This window comes from Nycticebus coucang, chromosome X, assembly GCF_027406575.1.
Source record: "Nycticebus coucang isolate mNycCou1 chromosome X, mNycCou1.pri, whole genome shotgun sequence".
NCBI lineage: Eukaryota > Metazoa > Chordata > Mammalia > Primates > Lorisidae > Nycticebus > Nycticebus coucang.
The window spans coordinates 27442339-27463124 of NC_069804.1; the positions used below are offsets into that span (position 1 = coordinate 27442339).

Consider the following 20786-nt stretch of genomic DNA (forward strand, 5'->3'; position numbering starts at 1 on the left):
CTACAATGAGTCTTCCACTCCAGGAAATATTTCTTCGTTTATTGAAATCTTCCTTAACTAGTGTTTTGTAGTTTTGTAGTTTTCTACACATGGATCCTGGACATATTTTATTTTGTGTGCAATTGTACATATTTTTGCTTTTTAATTTCTAAGTCCAGTTGTTTATTACTCATACATAGTAAAGTGAATATAATTATTAGTTTCAGGAGCGTGTTTTTTTTTGTTGTTGTTGTTGTTTTTTTTACGGTTTTTGGCTGGGGCTGGGTTTGAACCCATCACCTCTGGCATATGGGACCAGCGCCCTACTGCTTTGAGCCACAGGCGCCGCCCCAAGAGAGTGTTTTTTTAAGAATCTCTGGAGTTTTCTACATCAATAGTCATCTCTGCAAAAAAAGGAACATTTTTATTTATCCTTTTTCTATATGTATAATTTATTGGTTTAGTTTTGCTTGTCTTGCACTTAATAGGACTTCTATCATTATACTGAAAAGGAGTAATGAGAGAACAACCTTGCTTCTTTCCCAATATTAAAGTGGAAGTATTCATTTTCGAAATCAGTAGGTACAACGCTAGCTACAGATTTCTTTACATATACTGTATCAGGTTAGGGACATTCCCTTCTATTCTTAATTTTCAAAATATTATAATCATGAATTGGCATTAAAATTTTAAATTATTGTTTTGCAATTTATTTTATATTCAATAAATCAATTACACTGATTTATTTACAAATATTGAATAAGTCTTGTACACTGAGAATAAACCCTTCTTGACAAGCTGTAATATTCTTTTTATGTACTGCTGGATTTTATTTGTTAATATTTTATTAAGGACATTTTTTTGTATTTATTGATGAGTGATATTGATCTATAGTTATGTTTCTAGTGATGCAATTATCTGGCTTTGGTATTAAGGTAATGATTGCCTCATAAAAAGAATTGAGAATGCCTTTCTCTTCTCTTTTCTAGAAAGAGATTCTTGAATCCTTGTTTTTAATTTTTTTTTCTTCCTTAAATGTTTCATAGGATTCATCAAAAATATCATCTGGGCTTAGTGATTCCTTTGCTACAAAGTTTTAAACTAGTGATTACATGTTTTTAATACATGTAGGACTCTTTAAATTATTTATTTAAACTTGTGTGAGTTTAGATAGTTTGTGTCTTTCAAGAAATTGGTGCATTTCATCTAAGTTATCAAATTTGTGGGCATAGAGTTGTTTATAGTATTCTATTACAATTTTTTTTCAATTTCCCTGGGATCAGCAGGGATGACCTCTTTTTATTCCTGATATTTGTAGTTTACATTTACTATCTCTTTTTCTTGATCATCTTGGCTAGAGGCTATCAATTTTGCTAATATTTCCGATTTTCTTTGTTTTCTTATTTTGGCTCTATATTTTTATTTCATTTATTTTTACTACTTTTTAAAATCTCAATTTTATTATCTTTTTTTAACAAGAGTTAATTTTTATGTCCAAGCACAAGGATAATGAAATATATATATATTTTTTTCTTTCTTTTTTTTTTTAGAGACAGAGTTTGACATTGTCGCCCTTGGTAGAGTGCAGTGGTGTCACAGCTCACAGCAACCTCCAACTCCTGGACTTAGGTGATTCTCTTGTCTCAGCCTCCTGAGTAGCTGGCACTACAGGTGCCCGCCACAACACCCGGCTAAGCAAATCAATAATAACCTTTCAATAACTAATCCACTACACTATTTAGTAATAATTGATGCTTTCATTGGAACACTGCTTTTCACATTTTCCATTACTGTCACTTTATCTTTTATATTATATTTGTTCCAATAGTTGAGCTACTAAAGGCTATGAATAATGATGTCTGGCCAATCTCTGAACACTTAATTATTTCTACTTTCATTTGCATTGTATTCATCCTTCTCTTCACTGCAGGCTCCTCTGGACTTGGAGTGAGATTTCACTTTGGAATTAAGGTTATAAAGGTAAACATAGACTCATAAAGTCAAATAAAAAGGTTAAAATGAAAGTGTTGCCTGGCATAAGCACCTGTATAAAGAATGATACGAGACACTAGTGTAAAGACGCTGTGCTGATGAACTACTTACACCATGTGGGTTTGTTTACATGCACATAAGAAACTAGCTCCCAAATTACTTATTTAATTATTTAATTAGAAATTATCCTTATGGGGAATCTTGGGAGGCAGCCTGTAAGTACAAAACACTAATTCAGGTCATCCAGAAACCAGGCCTGCCTGTATTGTTTTTGTTTTGTTTTGATGTAAGAGTAACGTTGGTTTCATTAATGAGTTGGGAAGTGACCCCTCTTTTTCTATTTTCTGGAAGAGATTTTACGAAATTGGTGTTATTTCTTAAGTGTTCAGTAGAATGTACCAGTGAAACTGTCTGGGTCAGGGGAATTTGTTCTCAGGTTCTCAGTTATGAATTACATTTAAAAAAATAGTTATAGGATGATTCAGATTATCTAATACTTGGATGACTTTTGGTAGTTTGCAGTTTCCACAGAGTTGATTCAGTTCTTTCTGAGTTGTGAAATTAATGTGCATATTGTGGTTCTAGTATTTCCTTATAATCCTTGTAAATGTCTCTTGGGTCTGCGGGAATATCCTCCTTTCTTTGCTGCTACTGTTCTTTTCTGTCTTCTATGCTTTCTTCTTCACTAGTCATGCTACAAGTTTATCAATTTTATGTTATCTTTTGAAAGAACCGGAGTTTATTGATTTCTTTATTATTTTTGTTTTCAATTTTATTGATTTGTTTTTTGAGACAGAGTCTCACTATATTGCCCTTGGTGGAGTGCTGTGGTGTCACAGCTCACAGCAACCTCAAACTCTTGGGCTTAAGGGACTCTCTTGCCTCAGCCTCCCAAGTAGCTGGGACTACAGGCACCCGCCACAACACCTGGTTATTTTTGTTGTTGTTGTCATTGTTGTTTTAGCTGGCCTGGGCTGGATTCGAACCTGCCAGCCTCGGTGTATGTGGCCGGCACTGTAACCACTGGGCTACAGGTGCTGAGCCATCAATTTTATTGATTTCTAACCTTGTTTTTACATATTGCCTTTTTCTGCCTGCTTTTTGTTTCCTGAGAAGGAAGCTAAGATTATTTATTTGAGACGTTTATTTTTTCTAGCATAAACACTTATTGATATAATATGTTTACCTAATGCATTCCTTTAGTTGTATTCCACACATTTTGAGCATTTTTATTTTCCTGTTCACTTAATTGAATATGTATTTAAGTATGTTGCTTAATTTTTAACTATTTGGAAATTTTTCTGGTATGGTTCTGGTATTAATTTCTAGTTTAATTCCATTTGGGTAAGAGAACATACTTAGTACAATTTTAACTATTTTACTTTTTAAAGACATGTTTATGGCCCAGTAAGTGGTTGATCTTAGTGAATGTTCCATATACATAAAAACCATGCATATTTTTCTGTTATTAGGTCAAGTGTTTTATAAGTTTGAACTAGGTCCTGTTTGATAATGTTATTCAGTTCTGTATCTTATATAATTTCCTTTCTAGGAGTTTTTATGATTCTTAAGACACAGGTATTACAGATCACAATCACGGATTTGTTTATTTCTCCTCTTAGTCCTGTCAGTTTTTGTTTTAGATATTTTGAAACCCTGCTTTAGGTGCATGCACATTTAAAATTATTAAATCTTCTTAGTGAATTGATTTTTTAATATTATTTAATGTTTTCCTTTATCAAGAGTATTTTCATTGTTTCTGAAATCTACATTTCTGATATTAATAGAGACAATCTGTTTTTTCCTGGATTTGAATGGTATGCATTTCCCCATCCTTTTACTTTTAATCTATATGTATCATCAAATTTTATGTGAGATTTTGTAGATGACATCTGGTTTTTGTCGTGGAGATTTATCAGTTTTACCAGCCTCCTTTAACAGGTGTGATTTGACCAAGATTGAATGTAATAATTAATACATCTCCATTTTAAAATCTGTTTTCTGTTTGTTTCCTCCCTTTTATTTTCCTGCTTCCCATTTCTTGCTTTTCTGTGTTTACATGAATTTTGTAACTTGAATAAATGTAATATAAATATTAAAAGTTAATTGAGATAAAGAACATTTTGGATATATTTCTTTTACAAATTTTAGTGGGGGCTTAGTAATTACAATATTCATACGTAACTTGCTCACTCCCTATTAGGTTCTTTTATTTTCCCTGCTTCATGGTACACTCGTTTTATTTCATTTTATATTTTGTTTTTTTGTAAAGTTGTCATCATTACATCAATTCCTTGAATGTATTTACATCTTAAAAGTTTAAAGCATACAATCACTGATTTAAAATTGGCTTTTTTTCTCATGTCAAATATCTCTTTCTACACATTATTTCAGAAGGCATTTCTTCTGTATATTTCATGGTGTCAACTAAGTGATGAATTATGGCTGAAGGCTTTTCCACATTCATTACATTCATAAGGTTTTTCTCCAGCGTGATGTCTCTGATGTTTTTTTTAAAAGATCAGTCATGCTTGTAGGCTTTTCCACAGCAGTTGTATTCATATGGCTTCACTCTGAAATGAACAGTTTTATGGTTGCTAAGGTATATCCTCTGCCTAAAGTCTTTCCCACATTCCTTACATTTGTAGGATCTTTCCCCAGTATGGATTCTCTGGTTATGTGTTAGATATGCTCTATGAACAAAGGTTTTACAACATGCAGTGCATGCACAGGGCTTCAAGATTTTTCCACATTTATTGCAAGTGAAAGGTTTCTCTCCAGAATGAGTCCTCAAATGTTCAATCAAACTAATGTTCTGGCTGAAAGCTTTCTGACACTTATCACACAGGTAGGGTTTCTCCCCAGTGTGAGTTCTATAATGCCGATTAAATGATGAGCGATGTCTGAAGACTTTGCAGCACTCCTTGTATTCAAAGGGTTTCTCACCAGTATGAATTCTCTGGTGTGTACTAAGTGTTGCACTTTGACTAAAGGCCCTTCCACATTCTTTACATCTGAAAGGTTTCTCACCAGTATGAATTCTCATGTGTTCAGTAAGGTGAATGGGTTGTTTGAAGATATTTTTTACATATATTACATTCATAGGTTTTTGGTTTTCAAATCTAATTTGCATTTGTTCTTCTTTCTAGGTGTGTCACATTTATTATGCCTCCGTTCTGTAATAACATTTGAACTCACAATGATATTTTCCCCAAATTTGTTAGTTTTTTGGCCTCTCTTCTTATGGGTCAAGGTGGTTTGTATCATATATCTCACACAAGTTTGCTGGTGCCTTTATAACACATCATCACATTTGGAGACTTTTCTCAATGTGGAATAAATGATATCTTTCATGACCCTTTCCATCAAAATGCCATGATATAATTGTTCTTGTGAAATAGAATTCTTTGCAGTTGACTCATTGGTTTCTCTTTTAGTCTTCAAATCTGAACTGGGATCTTCTGGGCCTTCTTTCTCTATCATCCATGGTTCTTCTCCTTTCTTCAACTGGGAAATCACACTAGGTTTAGGAAGTTGATATCCTACTGACACCAAGTTCCTGTAGTTCTCTAGCATCACCTCTCAATACAGATCCTGGTGAGCAAGGGCCAGTTGCCCCCACTCATCTTGGGTGAAGTCAGTAGATATGTCATTGAAAGTCAACAGTTCTTGGTATTCTGATGCTGGGGGTACAGAGGTCATTTCATTCTCTAAATTTTCTCCTCGGGTCACATCAACATCCTGATGCAGCAGAACTTCTCCTTCAAAGATTTTGGTCACATCTTCCCCCTGAGGTGCCCGCTCCTCGGCCTTCTTTGAATGGTGCAATTTCACCCAGGTGCTGGCTTTAGTGGGCAGGGTGTTCAGGACCTGCTGTGGCATGAGGATGCCCTCCTGAGCTTGTCCATTCCGGTGAGGAAATTTCCAGAATCTCTGATCAGAGACTTCATGGTTGTGTGGTCCTCCTCAGATCACAAATGACCTGTTCTCAAGACTTGGGCTCCTTAGGAAAAGAGCTGTGAATGTCCTTGAGATTGAAGCTTGTGTCTCTGCAGCACCAGGATCTGGTGCTGCTGGAGGCTGCTGGTGACTTTAACAACTATGCTAAATTAAGAATTGGTTTCCTTGGGAGGCAGCCAGCTGAGTAGGTTTGAGTAGTGCCTCAATACTCAGATCGGCCATGAACACAGGACCACAGATTCGGAAGTGAGCTAGCTGGTTTTAGAGTTTTCAGCTGCAAAGATGGACAGCATGGTAAGAGATTTGGTTCTATCCTAGCCTTGTAGATATAGGCCACATTTCACTCAATGCATTCATTCTCCAAAATTCATCCAGGGTTTAAGTAGTTTTTCTTCGGAAGCCCAGAGAACCTCCAGACTGGATGAGGGTCTTTTCCAAATTCCCAGCAAGAGCCCTCCTAGCGTGGGTGGACTTTCTCGGCCACGCCCAAGAAGTGGAGATTTGGGGGCAAGAATGAGGGGTGCCCTAAACTGGTTTATTTTTTATTTCTATTTATTTATGTATGTATGTATGTATTTATTTTGAGACAGAGTCTCACTATGTCCACCTCGGTAGAGTGCTGTAACGTCACAGCTCACAGCAACCTCAAACTCTTGGGCTTAAGTAATTCTCTTGCCTCAGCCTCCCAAGTAGCTGGGACTGCAGGCGCCCGCCACAACGCCCGGCTATTTTTGTTGTTGTCGCAGTTGTCATTGTTGTTTAGCAGGCACAGGCTGGGTTCGAACCTCCAGCTCAGTGTATGTGGCAGGTGCCCTTAATCACTGAACTGTGGGTGCCGAGCCCCTAAACTGTTTTTTTGTAGACCCGGGGGAGGAGGCACCTCGCTGGCCATTGCTCTAATGCTAGGGCTGGCGACAGGGGCCAAGCCCATCTGGCCTCTGGCCTTCTAGGCTGCGGCCACGTGTCTCGCACTGCCTCAGCCCTTCACACGCTCTCTCTGGTGTCGCCCGCACCACGGGGCACCCTCGCCCTGGCACTGGCGGTTCCCAGGTCGAGCCCACCGCGTGCGGGCACTGGGGGCTGCGTGCAAGCATGTCTTCCCCGGGGCTCCTCATGTCCAGCCGGGGCCCCGCCCTCTCCGGGAAAGCTGCGCGCGCCACCTACCGGGTACACTTGCTTTAAATACGTACTACTGGTGTATGTATTGAGAACCACATTAGACAATGATAAAAGCATTGTTAACACTGATAACACTAGTCCGTTTTTATACTGAGATTTAATTCACATAATATATAACGTATTACATTTTAACATGTAAAATTTTTGTGGAATTTAGTGTATTTACAATGTTGTGCAACCACTATCTCCTTTTATTTTCAAATATTTTCCTCATCACAGGAAAACACCCTTTATCGATTAAATAATCATTTTGCATCCTTCCTCCCCCATCCCCTAATAGCCACTAATCTATTTTCTCTTTATGGATTTGCCTGTTCTGGAGGTATAATATAAAAATTCATATGTTATGTGACTTTTTGTTTCTGGCTTCTTTCACTTATTATGTTACTGAGGTTAGTCCATATTGAAGCATGTGTCATACTTCATTTATTTTTATGGCTGAATAATATTCCATTATTTATATATGCCACACTTTGTCTATCCCTTTATCCTTCTAGACATATGGGTTATTTCCACTTTTTGGCTGTTGTGAATAATGCTGCTATCAATATTTTTATATAGTCCCTGTGAGTATATGCGTAAGAGTGGAATTGCCAGGTCATTTGACAATTTTATGTCTAACTTTTGACACAAGAATGTCTTTCATAGTAGCTACACTTTTAAAATTTCCACCAGCAATGTACAAGTGTTCCTACTTATCCATATCCTTTCTAGCACTTGTTATTCACCCTTTAAAAAATTAAAGCCATTCCAGTGAGTATAAAGTAATACTCATTGTGATTTTGATTTTCATTTCTTTAATGGCCAATAATGTTGAAAATCTTTTCATGTTTTTAGTGATTATTTCCATATCTTCTTTAGACAGTTGTCTATTCAAGTCTGTCATGCGTTCTTCATTCGATTGTTTTTCTTTTTGTCTTTGAATTGAAAGAGTCCTTTCTATAGTCTGTGTATTAAACCAGTATCAGATATGTATGACTTAAAAATATTATTCTTCATTCTGTGGATTACTTTTTCACATTATTGATACTGTCCTTTGATGCACATAAGAGTTTGCTTCAAAAAAAATTTTATTAACTCTCACTAACGTATTATTTTTTGTTATCGCTTGTACTTGGATGTTTACTCAAATATTCCATCACACAATCTTAGGTCATGTGGATTTACTACTGTTTTTTTTCTAATAGTTTTAAAATAGTTTTGTAATTTTAGTTCTTGTATTTGGGTCATTTATCCTTTTGAGTTAAACTTTGTATATGGAATAAAGTGGAGGTCCAATTTTATTCTTTGCATGTGGTTATCCAGTTATCCAAGTACCATTGGTTGAAAAAAGTTATTGTTTCCACATTCAAAGGTGTTGGTAGCCATGTTAAAAATAAATTGTGTTTATTTCTGGACTCTCAATTCTATTCTGTTGTTCTGTTTATCTGTACGGATACCAGTACTACTGTTTTGATTGCCAGTAATTTTGTAGTAAGTTTTCAAATTGGAAAATGTTAGTTCTCTAACTTTATTTTTGGTTTTCAGTATTGTATTAGCTATTGGGAACCACCTGCATATTCATATGAATTTGATGATCAGACTTTTCATTTGTTAAAAAATGATAATTATAACTTTGATAGGTATTGAATTGCGTTTTGTAAACTACTATGGAGAATATTACCATCCTGCCAAAATGAAGTCTTCCAATCCATGAACATGAGGTGTCATTTAATTAATTTGGGTACTCTTTCATTTTTTTCAGCAATGTTTTGTATTTTTTCCAGTGTACAAGTTTTTTTTTTTTTTTACACCTCTTTCATAAATTTATTTCTAGTTATATTTGGGGGGGATGCTATTGGAAATGAAATTGTTGTCTTAATTTCTTTAGCTTATTCATTTCTGGTGTTGATTTGTGTATGTTGGCTTTATACCTTGAAACTTTGCTGAATTCATTCGCTATCTTTAGTCCCCCCCCCCCCCCCCCGTGGAAACTATGGGATTTTCTATATATAGAATCATGCTATCTATAAATAGATACAGTTTTGTGAATTATATTCCAATAGGGAATTTGGATCCCTTTCACTTATTGCTTAATTGTTCTGGCTAGGACCACCAGTAAAACGTTAAATATTAAAGGTGAAGCCTACATCCTTATCTTGATTCTGATCATAAGGGGTAGGCTTTCAGTCTTTCACCATTAAATATGATGATATCTGTGGGTTTTTTTAAATATAAATTCCCTTCTAATCCTAGTTTTCTGGGTGTTTTTTAATCATGAGAGATGTTGAATTTTGTCAAATGCTTCATCTGCATCTAGTTAGACGATCATATTTTTTCCCCTTTGTTCTATTAATGTGGTATATTTTCATTGACTGATTTTCTTATGTTGAAGAATCCTTGCATTACTGGGATAAATCCCCGTTGGTTATGGTGTATAACCCTTTTAATGCACTGTTTTATTTTATTTGCTAATATTTTGTTGAGAATTTTTGAATCTGTAGTAATAAAGGATATTAGTTTATAGTTTTCTTTTTGGAAATTACATTTATATTTTGTGTGTTCTTTAAGAGAGATTTATAATTACTATTTTATTCACTTGTTTTTAAAAATCATATAGAAAAGAAGAATTATATACCCCAAATGCAATAATGCTGGCTTTTATATTTACCTATATAGTTGAATTTATCAGTGATCTATCTTTCTTCGTAGGGTTTTTCATATAATAATACCCTTTGGTTTCAACTTGCTCAACTTCCTTTAGCAAGTATTGTAGCAACAAACTCTCTTAGCTTTTGTTTGTCTGGGAATGTTTTAATTATGCTATCATTTTGGAAGGATAGTTTTGCCTATCACAAAAATTTTGGTTGGTACTTTTTTCCTTTCTTTCTTTCTTTTTTATTTAAGTACTTTAAATATATAATACAATTATCTTCTAGCCTCTATGGTTCCTTATTTGAAATAAGCTGTTAATTTTATTAAAGATCCTTTTAAACAGATGAGTTAAAAGGATCGCCTGTGTTAAAGATTATTCCTTTATTTTTAGCTTTCATTGGATTGATTATAGTCTATTCTGACAGGGACTTTTTTGAGTCTACCACTGAGATTCTTGTATGTTTACATTCATGTCTTTCATATTTGGGAATTTTTGGCTATTATTTCTTCAGAGTTTTCTTTCTTTCTTTTCTTTTTTTTTGCCATTTTGTCTCTCTGTCTTCCTTCTGATACTTACATAATGCATATGGTAGCATATGTTGATGATGTTCCAAAGTTCCCCTAAGCCCCTTTTATTTTTCTTATGCTTTTCTTGGCATGCTCCTCAGATTAAGTCATTTTTATTGCCCTGTCATTCAGTTTTCTGATTCTTCCTTTTGCATGCTTAAATTTACTGTTGAAACCCTCTACTGAATTTTTAAATTTCAGTTTTGTACTTTTCACTCCAGAGTTTCTATTTGGTTCTTTTTGTAATTTTCATCTCTTTATTGAGATGGAATTTGTTGAGATGTCTCTCTCCTAGTTTCTTTGATTTCTTTGGCCATGATTTTATTTTGTTCATTGAATATATTTAAGACAGTTGACTTAAAACCTTTGCCTAGTATGTCAAATGTCTGTGCTTCCTAAAGGATAATTTCTGCTAATTTTTTTCCTTCGATGAATAGGCCATGTTTTCTGGCTTCTTGCATCCTTTTTTTGTTGAAAACTGGACACTTAAAATACTATAACATGGTAACTAGGAATCATATTCTTACCCCTCCTCAGTGATGGTAGTTACTGCTTGTTGTAGGTTGTACTTGTTTGTTTCTTTGGTGGCTTTTCTAAACTATTTTTAAAGAATATATTATTTTTGTGTATGATCTATGAAGGCTGAGTTGCATAGCTGTGGTCACCTCATGTTTTGACAGAGCTATCCTTAAACAGTGTATTTAAGTAGTCTTTGTCTTGATTAAGCAATCCCTTGATTGCTATAAACCATTGATTATCTTCCAGAGTTTCACAAAAGTTTATTCTGGCAGGTTTTTGCTTATTTTTATGTGTTTCTGTGGAGCTCCCTACTTCACCATTTTTATTGCCATAACTTACAGTTGCATTTTTATTACAATATTAACTTCCTCCATTCCTCTGCAGTGAGTAGCACTTTTTATAATTTAGGGATCACTATATAAATGGTCTGTTTAGTTATTTTCTACTCAATTCCATTGGTCTATTTTATCTATCATTCAAACATACCACAAATTCTTAATTATTATACCTTTGCAATAATTATTACTATCTGATGGGCTATATCTTCCATTTTATTCATCTTTTGGGGGTATATTTAACCGTTTACATGTGAATTTAAATTTTAAAGTCAGATTATCAAGTTTCACATAAAGATAGGAGTAATATCCTCAAGTTACCAAGTATTAAGTTTTCTTTCTGAGTTGCTTTTCCATCCTATGAGTAATAAATTTACTACATTAAATTCTTTCTGGCTTAAACATATGTGCAGAGAAAAGTTTTAGTTCTTTGGTCAATTCTTGACTGTTATATGTGGTCAATTACATCTATATACATTGTTTTCTTAGCATTTGACATAGATACATTTAAGTTGTAAAAATGTTAAGCATACATTTCTTTCTGTTAGGAACATTTCAATTCCCCTCTTTGAAGTCATTTAAAGTATACCTCATACATATAAATCTCTAAAGCACTACCTGTGAGTTATAGCCCAAATGATGTTATTAAGAAGGAATCCATGGAATTCAATAAGGCAGAGAATAAACAGAATATTAAGCCTTCAGAAGTAGAAGGTAATAAATAATGAAAATCAATTTGGAAACAAGGAAATAGAAAATAGCAAAGTCAACTAACCAAATCTAGTTATTGAGAAAGAATTATAAAATATATAATTTCTGTAAATACTATTAATTACAAAAGAAAACAGTAGAAATAAGAGATGTTAAAAAATTCTACAAAATACAGGAGCAAAAGAGATTTAATATAAGAAAACACCATGAATGTATTTTATCATGAGCCCAGCATAACCAAATGGTGGACCAAGAAGGAAAGTTTCTACCTATAGAAGTATTTCAGTTAATAAATTCAGAAGAAATGATATCATTAGTAATCACTTTCCTACAGCTCCTAATGAATTATTAAACAAAAATTATGATTATCAATAACGGCCAACATCAGCATAAAGGAAGAAACACAAATGTTATATTCCTCCTAGTGAAAGTATACAGTATCACTCCTTCAGTGGCTTTGCTAACAAACAAGCAAAACCCCAATAAATCTTAATCTGATCCATCTTTTAACTCTATTAATGATTGTTAATGCTGAGTTTCAAGTATAGTGGGTTGATTATACTTTTCTCTGTACTATTGTAGACATGTGACACTTTTTTAACGAAACATTTTTTATAAATGTCTTTAAATTTGAAATTCAAAATTAAATGGACCAATTTTTTAAAAAATACAACTTTCCAATTACATTACAATTTGTTTGGACCCGATTGTTCTAAACAAGAGAAGAAAATGTCAGTTAAACAATTCAAACTGAAACTTTAGCCTAAGTTCCAGTCTCTCCAAAATATTCTAGAACCAGCTAGTTTTGGAGGCTAGTTTCATCAAATAATAAGGGTAACAGTAATTGCCATCTTAAATGAACTCTTCCAAGCCACACAAAAAGATGAGGCATTATAAAACTCATCTTAACAAGTACAAAGACCAAATAAGGACACTTCAAGAAACGATCACTTGAGCCCATCTCATTCACATAGAGGCATCTATTCTAAATAAATTCATATCATCTTCAATGTAGCAGTGAGTAAGTAGACTATGTCCAAAAAAAGGAAAGATGGTATAACAATAGAAAAAACTGTCAATTGGAATTTCTCTACATGGATAGAAAAGAAAAGGCATTTGATCATTTTTCAGGAGTGCAGAAAAAATCTTTGAAAAAATATTTAACACCCACTCACAGTAAAAAAATAAAAAATAAAAAAATTAGCAAAATAACCTTAGAAGATAGTTTCCATTTCCTAAAATCTATAGAAAATTTATATAAATGTGAAATGTTAGAACCATCTCCGTTAAAATCGGGACCAAAAAGATGCATACTTCCACCTCTACTGTTTAAAATTGGACTGGAATATATAACCAGAGCAATAAATATATAAAAAAATAAAAAGTAGACATACTGAAAAGACAGAGATAACAAATGGTGACAATATGCTTCTCTAATTAGAAAATCCACAGGAACTAGTACAAAAAAATACTCAAATTAATTAAAGACTTCACAAAGCTGTGAAGCATCATAGCAAACTCAGGAGCCTAGCCACCCCAAATCAGTAACTAATAAGGACAAATAATAGAAAATATACCAATCACAAAAGCAACAAATATTCCAAATTTACCTAAAAGAAACCTGACAAAGATGTACGCAGTCTTTTTTAGAAGCAACTATAAAAATAAGACTTGGGGAAAAGAAGTCCCAAATAAATCAGTACATTATGTTTATTCATGGAGAAAGTAATATTTTAAATATGTCTACTCCCCTTAAATTATTTACAGATTTACTGCCTGCTGTGGACTGAATTGTGTCCTCCCGGAAATTCATAAGCTGAAGCCTTAACCTCCAAGTGATTTTATTTGGAAATAGCACAGTTAGGGAGGTAGTTAAAGTTAAATAATGTTATAAGGGTGAGTCCCTAATCTAAGAATACTGGTGTCCTTATAAGAAGAGACAGAGAAACAAGAGATCTCTTTACATATGCATACAGAGAAGAGGCCAGATAAGGACACAGCGAGAAGACAGCTGTCTGCAAGCCAGGAAGAGGGCTCTCATGGGAAACCAACCCTGCTGACAACTTGATCTTGAACTTCTAACCTCCAGAACCATGCAAAAAACATTTGTTGTTGTTGTTGTTGTTGAAGTCAAACAGTCTGTATTATTTTATTATGGCAGCCTGAGCAGACTAATACACTGCCTTACATGTGGTATCCAAGATGGCAACCAGCATTGGTCTGCTCTTTCCCCAAATCAACCCTGGAAAAACTAGAAGGGAGAATGAGGGAATGATGTTAACAGCATCAAAGCAACACAAAGGAGAAATCCCTTAGGGACACCAAATCTGTGTTGAACTAGTTCTTGTGTATGGACAGGTGGGGGCATACCCTCAAATAGAGCTAGGCCTGTAGCAACAGAAGCAGGTGACAAAATTGGTTGGAGGAAAGGGACTAAAGTTTGGTTCTTGCTGCTTTTCAGTGTGCCTTGGGACAATGAATTTGTACTGTTTCATTAAAGAATCTGAGATGGCACCTCAGACCCTGTGTGCCAGTAACCCGGTATAATATATCAGGACAACACAAAAGTTTAAGTTGTTTGAAACAGCATGATCGCAGAAGCTGTGCTAATAGCCACCTGAAAGCTCTTTTCTGGTGAAGATTGACCTTTAAAAATATATATATTATAATCAAATAGAAGAAATGGAATGAATGCATCACACATAACATGAATAGGCATTCTTTTATGAAAAAGTACACATACCCATATTTGTTAAGAGATGTAAGTACATTTCTTTTTTTATATTTTTATTTTTTGAGACAGAGTCTCACTCAATCTCCCTGGGATTGAGTGCTGTAGTGTCATAGCTGACAGCAATCTCAAACTCTTGGGCTCAAGCGATTCTCTTGCCTCAGCCTCCCGAGTAGCTGTAGCTGGGACTAAAGGCATGGCCACAATGCCTGGCTCCTTTCAGAGACTGGGTCTCACTCTTACTCAGGCTGGTCTTGAACTCCTGAGCTCAAGCTATCCACCCGCCTCGGCCTCCCAGAGTGATAGGATTACAGGCGTGAGCCCCCAAGCCTGGCCAGAGATGTAAGTATTATTTCTTACTATGAATGAGGGTCAAAAAATAATGTCACTGGACTGGGCTGGCCAATGTTAAATAATGTCAAAAGTTCTGGGTCTTATAAAATCATGCAGCTCAGCCTCATCCCATTAGAAAGTATACTAGATCTTTTAGAATAGAAAGTTCTTGAAAATCTTAAGTTTGGCTGGTGAACTGGCTCTGTCATCCACTGTCATTTTTCTTTACACCACCTGTTTTGAGACCCTGATTTGTGCTGTAGTTTCCCCCTGTGTATTAATACCTAGTATGGGACGTTGGCCCGTTCTCTGTAAGATTTGCAAAGGGTTGGGGCTCTGTACAGGTTGGGCCCCTTGCTTCTTGGGAAATGCCAACTTCTAAAAACGCTCACATGGCTTTTGTCCTGTAGTCCGTCAACTCAGAGCTTTCAAGGAATTGATATTTACCAAGAAAGCCTTTACAGAAGAAGCTAAGAGGAAAATACCCTATTCTGCGCACGCGCGCGTACACACACACACACACACACACACACACACTCAACTTTGAGATATGACAGGACAACCTACTCCAGAAGCCAGGGACCCAACCTGTGCAGAGTCCCACCCCTGATTTTCACCCCTGGGAGGCTCAGGGCAGAATTGTCAGCATTAAATGCCTCCCTCCCAACTTCTACCTCAAGGGTCTTAGGGAGATGAGAGCCTTGGTCTGAGGACAGCAAGCTCAGGTCGTGAGAAGAGAGAGGTGATGTGGAGAGACAAGGTGAGGACCCTTAGCTAGAACTGCATTGTTCCCTAATCCCCCCAGCCGGAACAAAGGACTCAGAACCTGGCTCCTTTCAGCCCTGCCCCCACCCTCTTGCGCCACGGGGCCCCGAGCCATTGCTGTTAAACGCAACGCACCCTTACTTCTGCCTTGGGGTCTCAAGGACTGAACACTGATCGGGAGCCGGCGGATTCAGGTTAGCGGAGGGACAAAATCCCGGGCCTTATATGTAATAAAAAGGAGGAACTTGACTGGGTGTGGCCACAGAGATGCGGACTGCCCCTTCAGTCTGCCGTGGGAAGACCCGGGGAGGGCTTTTAAGCTTCGGAGTCTCTTCTTTCTTTGTTGGGGTTTTGGGGAAGGGAAGTGGGGTCTTGGTCTAATGTGTGTGCTTGCGAGGACTGAAAACTCTTAATCTATGACAGAGGAGCATTCCCCTTTAAAATCCTTTTACTGTTTTCAGCTGAAGGGTGGAGGAATGGTCTTATTTGCAACTCGGGGTCTCCGGAAGGTGTCGCTTGGTATGGGGGGGTGAGTTCCTAGAGCACTGCTCTCACAGAAACCTGTTTAAGCGGCCTTGGTTAAAACCAAGGTAGTCTTTCTCTCCTGAAAGTGCCCATAGCTGTCTCATTCTCCCTCCCCTAGGTGTCCGCATTACCTGTTTACCTGCCCACACTGCTTAACCAGAATTATCATGCCGCGGGGGCACAAGAGTAAGGTCCGTGCCCGTGAGAAACACCGCCAGACTCGGGGCGAGGCTCAGGGGGCTCAGGCCCCCGGCGCTGAGGAAGAAGGGCCTTGCACTTCTTCCTCTCTTCTTTGTGGTAGCAATCCTCAGGGCTCCTCCGCTGCTGGCTCATGTAGAAAATCCAAGAGACCAGGCAGAGGCCCATCCACCACCACTACTTCTGCAGGTGTTTCACACACATTTGATGAAGGTGCCAGGAGCCAAGATGGGGAAAGACCAAGTACCTCCCAGGCACTACCCACAGGTGATCTTTCATCCTGCACACCTCTAGATAACAGGGCAATTGTGTTAGTTCAGTTTTTGCTGCGCAAGTATAACATGCAAGAGCCCATAACAAAGGCAGACATGCTGAAGTGTGTCACCAAAAAATATAAGAAGCATTTCGATGAGATTCTCAAGAAGGCCTCTGACCTTATGGTGCTGGCCTTTGGCATAGATGTGCAGGAAGTTGACTCCAACAGGCGCCACTATACCCTCATCAGCAAATTCGGTCCTAGCTCTGAAGCAAGGCTGAGTGGTGAAGAGATTATGCCCAAGACTGGCTTCCTAATGACTGTCTTGTGTGTGATCTTCATGAAGGGCAACTGTGCCTCTGAGGATGCTATCTGGGAAGTGCTTAATGTAATGGAGATATATGATGGAAGAAGGCATTTTGTCTTTGGGGATCCCAGGAAGCTCCTCACCCAAGATTTAGTAAGGGAAAAGTACCTGGTGTACCGGCAGGTGCCCAACAGTGATCCTCCACGCTATGAATTCCTGTGGGGTCCCAGAGCTCACGCAGAAACCAGTAAGATGAAAGTCCTGCAGTTTTTGGCCAAGATCCATAACACGGTCCCCAGTGCCTTCCCAACCTTGTATGAAGAGGCTTTGAGGGATGAGGAAGCGAGAACCCGAGCCAGCTTTGCAGCTATGTTAATCGCTAGTGCCGGAGCCGGTGCACAATCCAGGGGCAATTCCAGCAATTTCTCTCAGCCCTAGTGGAGTTTGAAGAGAGTATTCAACCTTTTCAGTAGTGGAAGAATATGGTGGTGTTGGAGGAAACAAAGTATATATTATATCTGTGTTCTTATTCTACATCTGTAACTTGAAGATTTACCTTTCCTTTTTGTTGGAAGTTTTCAAATGTTATTTATATTGAATATGTTTAATTACCTTTAGAATCTAAGTGTATGAATAATATTGGTTACATATTTGATGTTGTTTATGAGACTTAGTAGTTAAGAATTGTGCTATGATATAAAATAAATTGGGAAATCTTCCATATTATTTAGTGATCTGGAACAAGAAAACATGGCACTAGAATAGGCTTTTCCTTAGAAATGTGAAATAAAACAGCAGTAAAATAGTTGCAATAAAGAAATAGAAAAAAATGGAAAAGATTGTGACTTCTTTGCTTCCCTTATCTATTCTGTTGTTCTATCAAATAAAAGTTATTTTCATGGATTTGTGTGGTTTATTTAGAGAGTGTTTAGTGACATAGAAGGCAAGGGAAAAGGAGTGGGGTGGAGGGAGGTGGAAGGGAGGTCCAGAAGAGGGCGGTCAAGCATAAATGCCCTGAGGCAAGGCAATTTGGGGCCTTGAAAAACCTCAAGGCCCTCCATGGGAAGTAGGTTTCCAGGGTAGCCGGTGGGAGAAAGATGTGGGAGTGGCCATCCCTGGGTTGGTGTGACTGGGCAGTGGGTTAAGCTGGGCAGTGGGTTGGAGGAGGGTGTGGGAGTGACCAGCATCGGCTGGGCCCTGGGAGTGACTGGGCAGTGGGTTAAGGTCAGCTGTGGGTTGCAGGAAGGTGTGGGAGTGGCCAGCAGGGGCTGGGCCCTGGGTTGGTGTGACTGGGCAGTGGTTAAGCTGGGCAGTGGGTTGGAGGAGGGTGTGGGAGTGGCCAGCATTAGCTGGGCCCTGGGTTGGTGTGACTGGGAAGTGGGTTAAGGTCGGCTGTGGGTTGGAGTAGGGTGTGGGAGTGGCCAGCATGGCCTAGGCCCTGGGTGTGACTGGGCAGTGGGTTAAGGTGGGCAGTGGTTTGGAGGAGGGTGTGGGAGTGGCCAGCAGGGGCTGGGCCCTGGGTTAGTGTGACTGGGCAGTGGGTTAAGCTAGGCAGTGGGTTGGAGGAAGGTGTGGGAGTGGCCAGCATGGGCTGGGCCCTGGGTTGTTGTGACTGGGCAGTGGGTTAAGCTGGGCAGTGGGTTGGAGGAGGGTGTGGGAGTGGCCAGCATGGGCTGGGCCCTGGGTTGTTGTGACTGGGCAGTGGGTTAAGGTCAGCTGTGGGTTGGAAGAGGGTGTGGGAGTGGTCAGCATGGGCTGGGCCCTGGGTTGGTGTGACAGGGCAGTGGGTTGGAGGAGGGTGTGGGAGTGGCCAGCATGGGCTGGGCCCTGGGTTGTTGTGACTGGGCAGTGGGTTAAGGTGGGCAGTGGGTTGGAGTAGGGTGTGGGAGTGGCCAGCAGGGGCTGGGCCCTGTGTTGGTGTGACTGGGCAGTGGGTTAAGCTGGGCAGTGGGTTGGAGGAGGGTGTGGGAGTGGCCAGAATGGGCTGGGCCCTGTGTTGGTGTGACTGGGGAGTGTGTTAAGCTGGGCAGTGGGTTGGAGAAGGGTGTGGGAGTGGCCAGCATGGGCTGGGCTCTGGGTTGTTGTGACTGGGCAGTGGGTTAAGGTGGGCAGTGGGTTGGAGGAGGGTGTGGGAGTGGCCAGCATTGGCTGGTCCCTGGGTTGGTGTGACTGGGCAGTGGGTTAAGGTAGGCAGTGGTTTGGAGGAGGGTGTGGGAGTGGTCAAATCGGCTGGGCCCTGTGTTGGTGTGACTGGGCAGTGGGTTAAGGTCTGCTGTGTGTTGGAGGAGGGTGTGGGTGTGGCTAGCAGGAGCTGGGCCCTGGGGTGTTGTGACTGGGCAGTGGGTTAAGGTCAGCTGTGGGTTGGAGGAGGGTGTGGGAGTGGCCAGCAGGGGCTGGGCCCTGGGTTGGTGTGACTGGGCAGTGGGTTAAGGTGAGCAGTGGGTTGGAGGAGGGTGTGGGAGTGGTCAGCATGGGCTGGGCCCTGGGTTGTTGTGACTGGGCTTTGGGTTAAGGTGGGCAGTGAGTTGGAGGAGGGTGTGGGAGTGGCCAGCATGGGCTGGGCCCTGGGTTGGTATGACAGGGCAGTTGGTTGGAGGAGGGTGTGGGAGTGGCCAGCATGGGCTGGGCCCTGGGTTGGTGTGACAGGGCAGTGGGTTGGAGGAGGTTGTGGGAGTGACCAGCATGGGCTGGGCCCTTGGTTGGTGTGACTCAGAGTTGAGAGAGTAGACCTGTAATGGAGAATTGCTTTGAGCTCTTAGCTGTTCTCCACCTGCGGGAGGGATAGGATTTTCCTACTGTCCCAGTAGAGGTGAATACAGTAGACAAAGCAGATGTTTTATACACCCTGCCTTCTCAGAGTTTCTGAGAATTAAGGCTGATAGTTCCTTGAGGTGAAATGGCCTGAAGCCACTGTGCTGGCACTCTATGTCATGGGTTTGGGCAGTCAGACCCCACTACATTAACAGGCCATTTTAACTAGATTCTCTTTCAGTATAATTTAGCAAGCTCTAAGGGAGGACTAGATTTTTGTAGGAATTAAATAAATGAAAATAAGAGTGGTTTGGATCAAAGGGTGACAGTGAGGGAGGGTAGAAATTGGTCTGATACACATTTTATGAGCTTTGAGTTGCTTCCAAATGGAGATTACCCAATATCCACATAATATACCCTGTAAGGAAGAAGATTTACTAAGACTTTTTTGTTTTTCTTTCTTAATAGGCCGTATTTTGGGGGTAATTTGGTGTTCTGTGTCCTACAGCACTGTATATTCATGGACATATCTTGGAATGAAAGACAAACACACAAAACAAAACCAAAAAACAAATCCCAGGTAACGGGATGGAATCATCTGGGGTGAAAAAAAAAATCATCATAATAAATATGATTCTGTAAAGCCTCAGGATACACCACTCAGTGTGCCAGGTGCTTTGCATACGCCCCACACACTCCAGCCATCCTATGGGACAGGGCTTATTAAACTTCACTTCACTAACAAAGAACTTAATGTTCATACAATTTGATAATACGTTTACTTCACACGGGAGTAAGGAACAGGAATGGGACTAGATTTTGGGTCTGAATTCCTCTAGAGCCAACACTGTTCCACCTCTCCTAGCCTGGGGCAGATCTTGGGCATATTAATTCATTGCTCTTCCCACTATTCAATAGCTATGTCTCTCAGGAAACAAAAAAGAAAGACACTATGACCAAACTACTAACAGCAGGCCTAAAGAAGGAAAGTAAAAATGAGAATCAAACACAATTTGGGACTGTTTGTGGAGTTTATTCACTTGG

At 39.0% G+C, this 20786-nt stretch overlaps 1 protein-coding gene and 1 pseudogene across 1 annotated transcript; one reads left to right on the forward strand and one right to left on the reverse strand.

Moving 5' to 3' along the window:
- Window positions 1–4361: 4361 nt before the first annotated feature.
- Window positions 4362–5853, reverse strand: LOC128577208 (zinc finger protein 69 homolog; annotated as a pseudogene).
- A 10544-nt stretch (window positions 5854–16397) lies between these two features.
- On the forward strand, window positions 16398–17429 carry LOC128576735 (melanoma-associated antigen B10-like). Its single transcript, XM_053578978.1, has 2 exons — window positions 16398–16530; window positions 16642–17429. Exons 1-2 carry the CDS (start codon window positions 16398–16400, stop codon window positions 17427–17429), a joined length of 921 nt encoding a protein of 306 aa, XP_053434953.1.
- Window positions 17430–20786: the final 3357 nt, after the last annotated feature.